This window comes from Emys orbicularis, chromosome 19 (assembly GCF_028017835.1).
Source record: "Emys orbicularis isolate rEmyOrb1 chromosome 19, rEmyOrb1.hap1, whole genome shotgun sequence".
Taxonomy (NCBI): Eukaryota; Metazoa; Chordata; order Testudines; family Emydidae; genus Emys; species Emys orbicularis.
Window position 1 is genome coordinate 1375193 of NC_088701.1, and position 15704 is coordinate 1390896.

The 15704-nt window shown below is 64.7% G+C and overlaps 2 protein-coding genes across 2 annotated transcripts; one reads left to right on the top strand and one right to left on the bottom strand.

The window, feature by feature from the left end:
* Positions 1–2175: 2175 nt before the first annotated feature.
* Positions 2176–11530, top strand: ATG4D (autophagy related 4D cysteine peptidase). The gene is made up of 11 exons (XM_065419098.1): positions 2176–2228; positions 3567–3867; positions 6794–6877; positions 7514–7687; positions 8209–8524; positions 8742–8806; positions 9086–9234; positions 9773–9851; positions 10332–10408; positions 10503–10622; positions 11100–11530. The coding sequence occupies exons 2-11, from the start codon at positions 3651–3653 to the stop codon at positions 11271–11273; spliced, it is 1455 nt and encodes a 484-aa protein (XP_065275170.1). The 5' UTR covers positions 2176–2228; positions 3567–3650; the 3' UTR covers positions 11274–11530.
* A 1132-nt stretch (positions 11531–12662) lies between these two features.
* Positions 12663–14936, bottom strand: LOC135891925 (galactosylceramide sulfotransferase-like). The gene is made up of 2 exons (XM_065419611.1): positions 14836–14936; positions 12663–13779 (listed from the first exon to the last, which is right to left on the bottom strand). Exons 1-2 carry the CDS (start codon positions 14934–14936, stop codon positions 12663–12665), a joined length of 1218 nt encoding a protein of 405 aa, XP_065275683.1.
* Positions 14937–15704: the final 768 nt, after the last annotated feature.

The following is a 15704-nucleotide window of genomic DNA, read 5'->3' on the forward strand; positions in this document are numbered from 1 at the left end:
AGGGACCCCTTCCCATCCACTCCATATCGAACCTAGGGTTGCCAACTTTCACTGAACACCCTTGCCCTGCCCCCTGCCCCACCCCATCTCTGAGGCACCGCCCCCTGCTCACTCCATCCCCCCTCCCTCTGTCGCTCACTCTCCCCACCCTCACTCACTAGCTCATTTTAACCAGGCTGGGGCAGGGGGTTGGGGTGCGGGAGGGGGTGAGGGCTCTGGTTGGTGGTGTGAGCTTCGGGGTGGGGCCAGAAATTAGTTCAGGGTGTGGGAGGGGGCTCCGGTCTGAGGCAGTGGGTTGGGATGCAGGTGGGAGTGAGGGATCCGGCTGGGGGGTGCGGGCTCTGGGGTGGGGCCAGGGATGAGGCGTTTGGAGTGCAGGAGGGGGCTCCGGGCCGGGGGGGGTGGATCCGAGGGGTTGGGTGTGGGAGGGGGCTCCGGGACGGGGGCAGGGAGTTGGGGTGCAGGTGAGGTGAGTGCTCTGGCTGTGGGTGAGGGCTCTGGTATGGGGCCAGGGATAAGGGATTTGGGGTGCAGGAGGGGGCTCTGGGCTGGGATTGAGGGGTTTGGAGGTGGGAGGGGGGATCAGGGCTGGGGCAGGAGGTTGGGGTGTGGGAGGGGTCAGGGTGCAGGCTCTGAGTGGCGCTTACCTCAGGCAGCTCCCGGAAGCAGCGGTATGTCTCCCCTCCGGCTCCTACACGGTGGCGTGGCCAGGTGGCTCTGCATGCTGCCCCGTCCACAGGCGCTACCCCCGCAGCTCCCATTGGCCGCGGTTCCCAGCCAATGGGAACTGCAGAGCTGGCGCCTGGGGCAGGGGCAGCGCGTGGAGCCCCCTGGCTGCCCCACACTACGCGTAGGAACCGGAGCGGGGGACATACTGCTGTTTCCAGGAGCCGTGCAGTGTCACGGCAGGCAGTAGCCCCACTGTGCTGCCGACTGGACTTTTAACAGCCCGGTCAGCAGTGCCGACCAGAGCAACCAGGATCCCTTTTCAATGGGGCATTCTGGTCGAAAAACGGACACCTGGCAACCCTAATTGAATCCCGCTCCTCTCGCCTTCACGCTCCCATTCCCCGACCTCTCCTCATCCCTGCCCTCCACGCCAGGCTCCCTCGAGTGGACTCACCGTCCCCAGGCCGACTCCACCATGTGCCCCAAAGCCAGGTGCCCTCGACTCCTGAGCATAACATCGATTTGCTGCTGCTGCCAGTGTCTGGGGACGTCCCCATGGTCTCTCCACGCTGGTGCTGGGCTGCGTTGGTGGTGATGTTCGGCACCATGCACGCCCTGCACCAGGCACGGACCGGCTGGGCCCCCTAAACCTGGGAATCACTCAGGGGCCGAACCCAGCACCGATCTGCCCCCGGAGGGGGCCTCTCTCCCCACTGGGACCCTGCTACCCAGGGCTGGGTCTGAGAGCAGGCCGCACCCCAGTGGGGCTGGCAACACCTGGGTCACTGAACTGCACCACGCTGCAGAGGCCGGCACTACATCTGGGACTGCGCTGGGCAAATGGGAGAAGCCGATCCTCCGACCCCTCACGCCTTCTCCTTAGGTGACCTCTGACCCCTGGCCCTTCCATTTGGGTGGCCTCTGACCCCTGGCCCCTTCTACGTAGGTGACCTCTGACCCCTCACCCCTTCATCTGAGGTATCTTCTGACCCCTCACTCCTTCCACTTAGGTGACCTCTGACCCCTGGCCCTTCCACTTGGCTGACCTCTGACCTGTCACCCTGTCTCCTACTTAGGTGACCTGTGACCCCTCACCCCTTCATCTGAGGTGACCCCTGACCCCTGTTGCTTGGGTGATCTCTGAAGCCCTCGAAACTCCCGTGACCTTTGACCTTTCATCCCATCCTATTTTAGTGACCTTTCACCTCCTGCCCTTTCAGACCCTGATGACCTCTCGCCTGACACCCGCTGACCTCTGACCCCGACCTCCCCCTCGAGACCTCCGCTGCGACCCCTGACCTCCCCCGTTCCGCACCCCGCTGACCCCAGGGTGACCCCGAGCCGCGCCGGGAAGGACTCGCCCCGTCGCCTGGCAACGCCACTTCCGGTGACGTACGGGACTGGCAGGGAGCCTCTTCCGCCCGGAGAGGGGCCGGCCGCTTCCGGGTTCTGGCCCGCAGCTAAGATGGCGGCGGCGGGAGGCGGGGGAGCCGCGGGGGCCCCCCCGGGGACAGAGTGAGCAGCGGAGCCGGCCGGGCCCGAGCCCCGAGTCCGCCCAGGTGGGGCCGTGCGTGGGGGGCTCTGGGGGTACTTGGGGGGCCTGGCGCGGGGGGGCTCTGGGGGTACTTGGGGGGCCTGGCGCGGGGGGGCTCTGGGGGTACTTGGGGGGCCTGGCGCGGGGGGGTTCTGGGGGTACTTGGGGGGCCTGGGTGTGTGGGGGTCTCTGGGGGGGTTACTTGGGGGGCCGGGAGCGGGGGGGCTCTGGGGGTTACTTGGGGGGCCTGGCGTGGGGGGCTCTGGGCTGCGGTTAGGGGGCAGGGCTGTCCTACGTGAGGTTGTGGGGCGGTTCCAGGTATGGGGGGGAGCAGGGCTGTGGGGCAGGGGTGTGGGAAGCCCTGAGCTATGGGGGGTGACACGGCTGTAGGTGGGAGGTGCTGGGCTTATGGGAGGGGCTGGAGTCCCCCAACAGGCCTGGGACGTGGTACTGGGACAGCGCTATGGGGTTTTATCTGGTTGGAGGGGCTCAGCGGGCGGCTGTGTGGGGATGGCCAGGGCTAGGCAGTGGGGAGCTTGGGCTATGGGGGTCCCCCTGTGAGGGGATTGTCAGGGGATCTCAGGCAATTCCTGGCTTAGTCGGTTTGGGGAGGGGGGGGCCATGGGTGTGGAGAGGGGCCTTGGCTGTGGGGTGCCAGAGCTGCCTAGGAGGCATTGGCTGGGTGGGGAGCAGCAGGGCTGTACAGGTCTGGGGCAGGTTTGGGGGCGGTGTCAGAGGTAGGTCTTGGCTATGGGCAGTGTCTGGGGGGGGACTTGGGGCTATGAGAGGTCGCTTTGGATAGCTGCATGGCGGAGAGGTGGGGAAGAGCCTTGGCTGGGGGGCGCCAGGGCTGTGGAGGGGACCATGAAGGGATTCCCCTGACAGAGATGCCGCGGGAGCTCAGGTGTCCAGGGCTGGCAGTCCTCAGAGAGCCCCCACAACCCAGTGTGCCAGGAAACTGCTTCTCCCTGCGTGCCAAGTATGGAAAGCAGGGGAGGTGCGGACAGCACCGTGCGGTGGGGCATGTGGGTGTAAGGTGAGGCTGTAGAGAGGTGTGGGGCAGGAAAAGGCTGTAGGGAGAAAGGACTCTACCGGAGGCTTCCCTCTGGGCCTTACCCACTACTAACCGCACTGACTTACTGCCCTGATGCCTGGATTTGTTCCCTGGGCCTCTCGCTCACCTGTGCCGTGTCAAGCAGCCCAGCCCGCGTTCAAACGCCCTTCTCTTGCAGCGGCGTTGCGGGGTGGGGTGCAGACCTGGGGGAAGTGACAGGGTGTGTGTGTGTGTGACATTCACCCCTCTGTGCTAACGGTGAGCAGCATCCTCCCTGAAAATAACCCCTTGTCTCTGGTCGCTCGGCAGCTCTGCTTTCCTGGCAATGCACGTGCACTTGCATCCCGGCCCCGCCACCCTGAGAACACCGTCCGCGCCCGTCCCGCCTTCTCAATGAATTCCGTCTCGCCTGCCTCGGTGCAGTATGTCAGCCAGGACGAGCTGCGCCATTCAGATGGCAGGAAGCTCTTTAACCCCAGGGCCGGGAGCCAGGCTGGGAGCTGCAATGGGCTGTTCCCGGGGGGAGCGCAGAGCGGCCAGCCCAGTGAACCTGACGAGGTGGACAAGATCAAGAACAAGCTCCTCTCGGCCTGGAACAACGTGAAATACGGTGAGCGCCCTGGCCACCTGGGTACTGCCCAGCTCGCTGGGTACAGGGCGCTTGTTGTGCTGGCCTTAGGAGCAAGGAGACCTGCTTCCTACTCTGACTCACCGCTCAGTCAGCGCGCCTGGGATTTCAAATGTGCCGGGGGTGGCTCGGCCAGCGGGGAAGAGAATGGTTAGATGTCACTTGTCTGTGTTGGAATCGGGCTGCCCCAAAATGTGCTGTCTCCCGGGAGTGCTTGGCCTGGATTAGTTTAGCTGTGCCAGCAGGAGCCTGTTACATGGCACTTCTGGCCTGGTGTGGCGATGGTAAAGGGAGTGACTGTGTGTTGAAAAGGCTCTTCCCCCAGCCCTCTGGCTGGGGAGTGGCAGCTCCAGGGGTAGCAGCTGTTGGTTTGTGGACAGCAGGCAGCTCGATGCATTGCGATCTGCCAGTTGTCTTGTAGATTCCTACGTCGATACCCCTGGTGCTGGTGTCAGAAACCTCCCTGCTCCTGGCCATGGGGGAGCAGCCCGTCCCGGTTGCCTACAGTCTCTGTGGGTGTGTCTGGATGCTGTGGCAAGTCTAGGCCTATGAGCAAGCCAGGCCTTGGTGTTTGTGAGAATCCTGCCAGCTGGATTCCAGCCAGGTGGCCCTGCTGGGAGGCTGGGCTTCCACTCATGCTCAGTCCCAACTGTGTTGTGACCCAAAGACTTTCCTCAGTCCGCCCGGAACAGGGACCTCGAAATTCCTGTTCTAATCCCAGCCCTAAAACTGACACCCTCTGGGCCCGGGGCAAGTCACTTAACCCTCTCTGTCTTCCCCGGCGGTGAAATACAGTGATCCAACGGCTCACGCACAGCACAGGAGGGTGGCAAGGATCAGTCAGTCGGTGCCTCCGCGGCCCTGTAGTACTAACGGGCTCAGCGTGTCTTGCAGGCTTAGGGGGATCCCTAAGAAACGGGGAATGTCTAGGGCAGTGGCTACGAATTGGGCTCATCATTCGTGCTGTTCTTAACCAGGACAGCTGCGAGTCCCGTTCCTAGCAGGGTAGCAGAAACCTTGCCATGAACGGGGGTGAGGGGGGGGTGAGGTTCCCCAGTGCAGCTGAGTGCAGGTTTCTCTTCCTGTAACTCGGTCATTTCGGGCAGAGCAAGGGTTCCTCCAACTCACTGGCTGGCTGCTGACGTGGCTGGAAAGACCACACTCCCCGAGTGCTGGCTCTGTTCCCGTCAGGGCATGAGAGCTGACCTCAGAGCTACCCTCCTCCTCCTGGGGGTGCCTAGTGCCTGCCTGCCAGAGGCACTTTATCTTGGTGATAAACTTCGCAACACTTCTGCTGCATCAGCATGTCAACAAAGGCAGTTCTGCGGCCTGCGCTCCTCTGGGTGGTCAGGATCTGGCTGCTGGGAGGTCCTGGGAGAACAGCTCTGCTCCTAGAGAGCCCCTGGCCGAAGGTCACCTGCCTTGCTGTGCCATGTGACTCCTGGGCCCTGGGGCAGCTGGGCTAGGGGATAATGCAGGAGTGTTTCAAAGGAAATCACTAGAATTCCCCCCCGCAGCAGCTGCTACCTTGCAGCCCTGTGCATGGCCAGGATCCAAGCAGCGTGCAGGGACTCCCAAGGGTGGGTGCCGCAGGGCCATAGAAGGCTGGTAGTGGGCATGTTGCAGGGAGCAGGTGAGCGAAATGCAGAGGTATTCCCGGCCCCAGCTGGCGTCTGCGCCCTCTCTCCAGGCTCTGACACTGCTCATTGCTGGGCTCGCCGAGTTCCTCCCAGGCGCGCATTAAGCAATGGGATTCCATGTCTGTCGCCTGTTAGTTCTCCCCCGCCCCGGGGAGCAGCCCGTGCGGTGGCGTGGCGTGTTTTGGTAGCACTCTAGGGTTTTTGAAATGTCCCTGCTGCTCTGTGTTGGAGCAGGCTGGTCAGAGAAGTGCCCCTTGCGTTTGGAGCAGAAGGTGGGAGGTTTGGGAAGGCCCTTCGTTCCCGGAGGAGTTTGTTCCACCGTCAGGGAGTGGCCGCCGAGAAAACGCTCTGCTGCCCAGCCAAGCCTTACCCTTAGGGCGCAGCGCTCTATTGGGCCGGGGAGTGGAGCTTTGGACGGTCTTTTAGATATCTTGGACCCAGGCCAAGAAGCGAACCCCTTGAAGCTAAGGACCGAGACCTTGATCTAGAGCCAGCGTAGAGAGTGGAGGAGAAATAAGCAACATCTTTCGTCCCCACCCTGTGTCTAGATCAGTGCTGCAATTAACATGGCTGCGTCTAACACCCTGCTACATGCTGCTGGCAAATGCTGATCACAGCTCCTGGAGCCACCCACAGAGGGAATTTCAAGGCGAGGCTCTTGCCTGTTTCACTTCCTCCAAAGGGCTGTAGCCGGTAGCTTAGAGCAACAAAGTCAATTGGTGGGAGGGCCATGGCGCAGCCAGCAAGTGGAGCGGAGCTGGCCAGAGGACTTGTTTGGGTTTGACTGGGAAGGCCGTGTGGCAGGGTTCAGCTGCCCCTCGACCCGCTCTGGCTTTCTTTGCACCAAGGTGTGGCTGTTGGCATTTTGTCTCCTTTAAATGACATGCATGCAGGCAGGTGGCAAACACAACCAGAGCCGTGGGGACAGGGGCTCAGTTGGCCCTTACCCCCAAGTGATCCCCCCTCAAGCTGAGTACATGGTGCCCACCTGACCTGATCGCAGTCAGGACGCGACGTGGAGAACAGGGCACCTCTGGAGCATCTGGGGTAATGCCCCGTGGCAGGGAAAGCTAGGGCAGCCAGCCAGGGCATGAGAGCTGTGTACGCCGGCTGAATCCACACCTTGTGCATGGGAATACAGCTGTGGGGATGTGAGGGTTTAGCAAGAGCAAGAAGTTGGCTCCTCTCTGTGATGGTCAGGACCTGGGAATGGAAGGGCGTGCGGACGGGAGGACACTGCTCACTTCTCTCTGCTTCTCCCCTCTCAGGATGGACGGTCAAGACTAAAACCAACTTCAGCAAGCTGTCCCCCATATACCTCTTCGGCCACGTCTATTGCTTCGAGGTGGAGGGTGAGTAGCCGGGTTAGCTCAGAGATCAGCCGTGGCTCCATCTCGCCTGGCTCCTGCCTGGAGCTGGGTGGGATTTTTCCGTGAACCGTTGCCTAGCTGGCGAATGCTGATTCGTCCAAACCAGGAAGGGCGGTTTCACCAACTTCTCGACTTGGGGAGAAGGGAGGCAGCTGCGGAGTTGTGGTGTTTCCAAAAGGAGCAGTCCCGGTTTCCTGGTTCGTGCCGATTTTGTTTATAAATTCAAACAAATTCGAGCACAACCCCCCTCAATCAACAGAAACGAAATCTTTGCAGTGACCCAAACCAAAACTCTTCTTGGAGAGCTTGGCTCTTCCTCCCGATTCGGGGAGGGGAAAAGTGTCAGAATCTCACACTTGTGTTGGGTGAAACCTTTCCCACCCTCCCCCATCACACGCCTTAATCCCCAGTGTTTGGAGCCCTGGCCCAGAGCGCTGCCCTGCTGATGGGGCTCCGTGCGAACATCGCCCCCTCCGGCTGCTGACGGCGCAGCGCTGAGAGGCTCCGAAATGGGGCCGTGGCAGCGGGGTTCCTTTCTGGGCTGCTGCCCTGCCCCTGGATTGAGTGGGGAGGCGGGGGTCCCCTGTGGCTGACGGGGCGGGGGGGTCTCTCCTGCAGAGGACGTGGAGCGGTTCCAGAAGGACTTTGCCTCCCGCATCTGGCTCACCTACCGCCGGGAGTTCCCGCAGCTGGAGGGCACCGTGTGGACCACGGACTGCGGCTGGGGCTGCATGCTGCGCAGCGGGCAGATGATTCTCGCCCAGGGGCTCCTCATGCATTTCCTCGGCAGGAGTGAGTGGGGGATGCCGCAGAAATCCAGGGCTGGCCGGCGTGTGTCCAGGGCTCCTGGCTCCGTGCCCAGGCCCTGGTGGGTGGGGAGGGGTTAAGACCCCCTGCAGGAGGTGGCAATGGGGCCGTCTGCCCCCAGGGGAGAGCTAGGGGCAAGACACTGCACGTGCTCAGCAAAGGCCACAGCTGCTCTGGCTGCCCGGGTGGAGGGAGCAGCCGGCACTCGGAGCACCCTGGGTCGTGTCCCTTTGTCGGTAATCCCCTGCCTAGCCCCTCCCTAGAGCACTCGGCCTTTCACAACGGAGGTGGGTGTTTCGGAGGGAAACTGAGGCAGGGGCAGGCACAGAACCCAGGAGTCGGCCTCCCAGGAGGACAGGGCGTTGCTGGCCTGGACTCCATGAGTGACTTTCAGGCTGAGCTCTGGCCCCTGGAGAGGGGTATTGGCATCATGCCATGCGTGGGCCCCGCCCCCTCCAGGGCACACATGTGGGACACGCTGCCTGTACCTCTCCTGTTACTCTTAGACTGGACCTGGCCCGACGCCTTGTTCACCACCAGCCTGGTGGAGATGGACCCCATGAAGCCCGTCTCTCCCGCCCGGCAGCAGCTGCCTGCCCTCGCTGTGGACAGAGGCAGGGATCCCTGGGGCATCTGGGCCCCGCTGCGCCCCCTTAGCCCGCAGGAGCTGGAGAAGGAGCGCAGCCACCGCACCATCGTCTCGTGGTTCGCCGATCACCCGCAGGCACCCTTCGGCATCCACCGGCTGGTGGAGCTGGGGAGGAGCTCGGGGAAGAAAGCCGGGGACTGGTACGGCCCCTCCATTGCTGCCCACATTGTCAGGTGAGCAGACGACAGCCCCCAGCACCACGCTGGCTCCACCGGGGCGGCCCTGGCGTGACATGGGAGCTCTCCTGAAGCACACGCCTGCGGCCTGCGATCTCCACCCCCGCGGTGCCTGGCGTTTTCCAGGCTGCAGGGGTCCAATCCCAGTCGCAGAGCTGGGCTGGGGTGAGGCCGGGCCGCAGGGCGCTCATTCTCTCCCCTCCATCTCCTGCAGGAAAGCAGTCGAAGGCTGTTCGGAAGCCAGCGGCCTGGCTGTCTACGTATCGCAGGACTGCACAGGTGAGTGGCCCCAGGCTGGTGCTGTGGTGTGGGTAACCTGTGGCTGAAAGCTGATGGGCTCCATGGACACCCGGGCTAGGGGGCACTCTGACTCTCAGGTATCGCACCTAGAGGCTGGGGGTCTCTCAGGTATCGCACCTAGAGGCTGGGGGTCTCTCCCTGCCCCAGGCTAGGATCTGACCCCCCCCCCCCTCTGCAGAAGAAGCCAGACCCTACTGGTGTCTAGGGTGCGCCAGGCTGCCAGTGACTAACCCCCCTCCCCTCTGGTGACCCCCTCAGTGTACAAGGGGGACGTGGCGAGGCTGGTGTCTGGGAGCGACGGCCGGACCATGCCAGATCCCGGCGCCAGGCGGAAAGCTGTCATCATCCTGGTGCCCATGCGCCTGGGCGGGGAGACCCTCAATCCTGTCTATGTAGACTGTGTGAAGGTAGGGCGGGGGCAGGGCCTGAACAACTGGAGGACCCTGATTGGTGGGGGAAGGAATGGGAGGCAGGACTTGTCTAGCAGTGCCCAGCTGTCCCGGGTTCTTGTCCAGCCCCCCTCACGTTAGTATCTGTCTGTCCCAATCTCTAAAGTATTTCTCCTCGCTGCTCTCCGAAAGGCAGGGCAATGCAATTATCACCACGACACAGATGGGGAAACTGAGGCTAAGGGTGGTCCCAAGGTGCCCAAGGGAATCTGTCAGAGCTGGAAATTGAACCTGGGTCTCCCAGGTTAGCACCATGCCCATCCTTCCTCTCAGTCCCCGTCTCGCCAGGTGCTCTGGCAAGGCACGTCAAGCTGCCTCGAGTCACAGCCCAGTATAGGAACCTCCTGAGGCCCCGTCGCCATGGGAGTCCTCTCGGTGCCGCCCCCTGTTTAGCTGCCTGGATCCCTGCTGTGTGCCTGGGCAGGCCACGCCCGCCCCGGGGCCTGTGCTGGGGGCACGGCTGAGCTCCCCACCCCGTGTCTCCGTCTCCCTCCAGGAGCTTCTGAAGCTGGAGCTCTGCATCGGGATCATCGGTGGGAAGCCCAAGCACTCGCTCTACTTCGTGGGCTACCAAGGTACGTGCCCGGCGCCTGTCCCCGGCATGTTCGGGGCAGCAGAGTGGGAGTGGCCAGGCGGAAAACAGGCTCTTCCCATGGGAAAACTCCGGCCCCTTGGCAAAAAATGGAAACACAACAGTTTCGGATTCGGAAACACTGCTGCGGTGCCTCCTGGGAGTTGTAGTTTGGGTCTCCTCCCTGGTTGGACTACAGTTCCCATGATGCATCACAGTCACCCCGTGGCTTGGGGAGGTGGCTGTCTCATGGGAGTCCCTGGCCACAGTACATGGGAGAAGTAGTCTGGCTGGGGAGCCTGGCCCCTAGGAGAAGGGGGAACAGGAGGGAACCAAACCACAGTTCCCATGTGGCACCGCAGCAGGGTCTGAGTCGCAATGCTTTGGGTTGGGTGCTGGGGCCGTCGTGATCCCGGCTGCCTGAGGGAGGGGCTGCTGAGCTCCTGCTGATGTTCGCCCCCCTTCCCCCCCCTCTGCCTTCCAGACGACTTCCTGCTGTACCTGGACCCCCACTACTGCCAGCCCTTCGTGGACACCACCAAGGAGAACTTCCCCCTGGAGGTCGGTACGAGCCGGGGGGGGGGGGGGGGGAGGGGGCAGCTCCTGCCGGGGGCTGGCCCCGTAGAGTAACCTGCATACACGCTCTCTCTTCCAGTCGTTCCACTGCAGCTCACCCCGCAAAATGGCCTTCAGCAAAATGGATCCCAGCTGCACCATCGGCTTCTACGCCCGTGACGGGCAGGAGTTGGACACGCTGTGCTTGGAGCTGACCAGGGTAAGGGCCGCAGCGGGCAATGCCTTGGTGCCAGCTGGAGTGGGGACTGGCCGGGGGGTGCACTCTGCTGGGGCCCCAGAACGCCCCGGACGTAGCCCTCCCGCAGCCCCGTGCTGGTGCCTGGCACCTGCGCCGTGCGTGTGGGCACCTGCCTGGGAAAAGCACCAGGTGGACTCAAGCCCGCCTCAATATCCGGATCCTGCCTGGTCAGAACAGCGCAGGGTGGCTCCGTGCTCCTCCCCCAACGCGTGCCCATGCGGGTGAACCCGCCGTGCCAAGCCAAGGGGCTGATGCCTCCAGTGGCCCGGCCCCAAGCCTTTTCCCTGCCCCCTGCAGCACAGGGCTGCCTGAGGTGCTGGCTGGGAGCAGGGGGGCCCCGCGTGGATTTTGCAAGCAGATAATGTGTATATGGTGAGGGGGGGGGTGTCTCTCTGCCTCCCTTTTGTGGCCCTCTGACCCCAGCCCTCCGCCCCCCAGGTGCTGAACTCCTCGTCGGCCAAGGAGAAGTACCCCATGTTCACGGTGACGGAGGGCCAGGCGCAGGAGTACGGGCTGGCCGAGCTGTGCTCCCGTTTCTCCCAGCAGACCGTGCAGCTCCCCGGACGCGGCAAGGCCAAGAAGGCCAGCTCGGACGAGTTCGTCTTCCTGTGAGCGGGGGGAGGCCGCTCCCCCAGTATTTATTACTTATTTATAGAGACACGGCGGGGGCCACTGGCTGCCCCGCCCACCACGTCGCAACACTGGCGGTGCAGCAGGGGGCGCTGGGACGTGGCTCGAAGGCGCCCCCCTGTGGGGACAGGCAGCCAGCGAAGAACTGGAGAGCCCCTGCTGCACGCTGTACTTCCCAGGCTGCAATTCACACTGGAATAAATCCCTGGCCCGCGGGGAGAGCGGTGCCCTCACCTAGGCCGGGCCTGTTACTGTGCTAGGATCTAGGGCCCCCCGGAGCTGATCGACTGCTGCGCGGGTCATTGGCTGTTTCCAGCTCTGCCCTCGGCCGGCTCCCGGGCTGCCCCTCTGAACCGCAGTGCAGAGGTCAGACGGCCCGGCTGCCACCTGACCCCAGAGGGAGCTGCCATCCGCAGGCACTGACCCCGTGAGGTGGGGGGACCCCTGTATCCCCCAGGGGACCCTATCACTGCTCTCCACCAGCCCACCGTCCTTGTGCAGCACCCCTCGCACCACAGGGAAGGAGACTAGGCCTCGGAGCCAACATAGGGCCAGGCCCTTCCTCATGACTGTCACTGGGGGGCAGGGAGCAGAGCCACAGGGCTAGCGTGGGGGCATCAGGAGCCCCTCCACTGCTCTAATCCAGCCCTAACACAGCAGAAAGCTGGGGCCGGGGGCCCCATGGTTTAGGGTGGCGGCAGGCTGAGAGGGCTTTAGCATGGGAATCGAACCAGCCACGTGCGCCCTGTGTAGTGGGGAGGAGGGGGCTCTCCCCACCCCCCCATCAGCTGACCCCTTCTCCCCCAGCCCGGGGCAGCCCAACGGAGCAGGCTCTCCCTTCAGCGGCGTCAGAACATGCCACAGCTGCTGGTTTTAAATGGACCTGGTTTATTTATTGTGGGTTGGGACACCGGGGGGCGCTTTCCCCCATCCTCCAAAGTCCTGCGCTCCTTGGGCCTCTCGGGTAAGGTCCTGCGCGAAGGAGAAAGCTGGGGGCTGTACGTGACGCAGGGTGGGGCAGGGCCGCTTCCAGCTTCTCCAGGGCGAGCTACAGCAGCGCTCTATGGATCCGGCTAAGAGCAGGGCTCCCGGGTGCTCAGCCCCCAGGGGGCAGGGGAGGGGGTTGGGCTGGGCGCTGCACACGCTACGCTCGTGGTCCCTGTCCCGCTGAGGGCAGCCCTGAAGGGCTCAGTCTGGCTAGGCGAAGTGGGGGGGATCTCAGGCCCAGAGCGGGGCTGGGGCAGTGACAAAGCAGCAAAGAAAGCCCAGCTGTCCTGCTCCTGCTCCGCTCGCGGGCTGTGGGTCAGAGTGGGGCTGTGGGGCCAGGGGGCTGGGCTGCTGCTCTTGGCCCTGGGGCTCACTGGTGGGCATTCAAAGCCCCCTGGCCTGTCCCCACTCGTCACACGGCAGGGAGCACATCTCCCTGCCGTATTGCCGGTAGTAGAGGCGGGCATGATACTGCAGCTCCGGCAGCACCAGGCGGTAGCAGCTGGCGTACTGGGCCGGGGGGAGGCTGGGCCGCAGGTTGTAGCCCAGGATGGTGGCGGAGTCGGGCTGCCAGGGCCGCAGCTCGTCGGCCGTCTCCTCCGGCCCCACGGCCTCCCCGGCCAGGCAGGTCTCCCGGGTCTCCCCCAGGAGCGAGTGCAGGGCCTCCAGCTCGCCCTTCATGCGCGTGTAGCCGTAACGCTCCACCCGGCGCCACAGCACGGCCCGGAAGTACCGGTAGAGCCGCACGTCCAGCCAGTTCCACGCCTGGATCCGCCGCGCCAGCCCCGGGGCCGAGGCCTCGTCCACGGCCCCCCGGCGGGCGTTGAGCCGCACGTAGGCCAGCTCCTCCAGCCGCAGCCCCAGCAGCTCCCGCGCCAGCACCAGGGACTCGTCGAAGTGCTCGGCGATGAGCACCAGGTGGAAGGTCTGGTTGAGCCGCTCCAGCTCCCGGTCCCACCGGCTGCCCCCTTCCTCCCCGCCGGCCTCCAGCCCCAGGTCAAAGGCCATGGGGTTCCTGGCCAGCCCGTTGCCCACGTCAGCCGGGTCGTAGTAGCGCGCCGGGGCCTGCAGGAAGGCGGCCAGGGGCCGGGGGTGGGTGGCGAGGGGCCGGAAGGCGGGCACGGTGCTGCGGTAGTAGGCGAAGACGGACTGGAAGGTGCGGACGGGGTCGCGCAGGATGGTGAGGTAGAGGCTGTCCGGGGGCATGACCCGGCGCACCTCGCCGGCTGCCAGCCGCAGGTGGCTAAGCAGCAGGTTGTAGCGGGCGGCGCCCGGCGGCAGCGGCTCCACGAAGGCGGCGGCGAAGCGCAGGGGGTAGGCGAACTGGTAGGTGTGACGGGGGAAGGCCACGGTGAGGTTGTGCCGCTCGCCCAGGCGGAAGAGGATGTTCTGCAGGGTGCTGCTGCCCGTCTTGTGGGTCTTCACGAACACCACGTTGGGGGGCGGGTGGCCGGAGCTCTTCCCCCGCAGCGTCTCGGTGGGGCTGGTTCTACCCACCTCCCTGCGGCGGGAGAGAGGGGGCGGGTGAGGGGCCCTCGCTGCTGGGAGACGCTGGCTGGAGCGGGGCCCCCAGGAGCTGCATGGCCAGGCCCAGCCCCACAGCGCTGAGTCTGAACCCAGTGGTGGGCAGGGTGGGAGAAGGGGCCAGGCGGGGGAGGGGACTCAGCCTGCAGCCCTGGGAAGAGGACCCAGGTGTCCTGAGTGCCAGCCTGGGACCCTGACTGCTGCTCCAGGGTAAATCTCCCCACCCCCTGCCTAGCGTTCCCGTCGCTGGTGGCTGGCCTCAGGGCCCTGCAGGCACAACTCCCCTGGCTGGCCTCCGGGCCGGGGCCTGCTGGCAAGGCCAGAGCGGGGGCGCCTGGTGCCTACCCCCACCCTACACCGCTTGTCAGCGTGTGGTGCTAGGCTTTGCGGCCCCAGCCAGCTCCGGGGGGCTCAGTACCTGGCCCCCCATGGCGGGGGCAGGGGGTGCCCCAGCCCTTGGCTGTTTCCTGTGCAAGCCCTGCCTGGGAGAACTGCCCTAGCAGCCACTGAATGCCAGGGAGGCCTTTGGGGCCCGGCTGGTTCTGGGTTTGTGATGTGCCTGGGCACCACCGTGATACACCCACGTGTACAGTGCCTGGTGCAAGGGGGGGGTGCCTGGGCACTACCATAATACACCCACGTGTACAGCGCCTGGGCACTACCGTAATACACCTGCATGTATATTGCCAGGGCACCACCGTGATATACCCGTGTGTACAGCGCCTGGCACAGTGGCACCCTGGGCCAGGATGGGCTCCTGAAGCAGCAGCCCCCTTGCTTTGCTTACTGAGGCACATGGCCATTGGGGAACCCCCAGGCCCCAACCCCACATGCACTGCAGGTGGGGGGGGTCTTGTCCCAGCTTGCCCACGCCGAGCCTTTGCCCACAGCAAGAGCTGGGCGCTGGATTACAGGGGAGCCGTGGCCCAGCACCCGCAGCTGCTCCTGCCGACAGCCACATTCAGCCCCTGCTGCCCCCCGGCCCAGTTTGCTGAGCTCCCCTGACCCCCCCCCCCAGGTGCCAGATACTCACTGCTTGGCCGCCTGCCGGAGGAGCAGCAGCAGAAGTCCTGCCAGCAGCAGCGCACGGCAGCGCCACGGCCCAGCCGAGCGCCACAAGCGAGCCAGGGCCATCTCCCCGCACTCCTGCTGCTCTGTGCCCAGCCTGGGGCCTCACCACGCAGGGGGGCTACCAGCGCCTGCCACGGCCCCTTAAACTGCTCGGAAATCCACGGGCTGCCTCACATCACCTGCTAAGGCGGCTCAGGGGCTTAGCTGCAGCCTGGTGGGGGATGAGCGACGGGCCCACGGCCCAGCCACAGAGGGGCAAGGCAGGGCCCGGCTCCAGCCTCAGGTGTCACCATCAGCCCTGCACGCCCCCTGCCCCCAGCTGGTGCTGGTAGGGAGAGGGCAGCTGGGCCCCAGAGCAGTATGGGCACTAGCCCCCCTCCCCCCCCCCCAGCGGCCAGGGCTGAGCAGTAGCAGCAGGGGTGGGCACAGCTGGGGTGGGCACAGGCTGCACCGGGGGCTGCCCACACCCAGACCAGAGCCAGGCCCTGCCTAGGGCAGCCAGGCTGACAGTGCAGGGCCAGGGGCTCGCCCAGCCCTCGGGGCCAATTTGTGTAACGGCGCCTCAGGGCCCTGCCCAGGACTCCCTGTGCCCCCGAGGGAGTTGGGGAAAAGCAGGATCTACCCCCCCCACCCCCCTCCCCGGGCCTTTCTGCTCCCCCAGAGGCAAATTTGCATCAGAAAAACCAGGGGGCTTTGGCTCCGTTTGCGCTGCCTGGAGCCGGCACTGCTCCTGCCCGATTAGGGCAGGTAGGAGACTCGGCTCCATGTGGCATTAGCGGGTTCCCCCGAGGACAGCGGCTGCCAGGGCTAAGTCCTTGGGTTAAAGCAAAG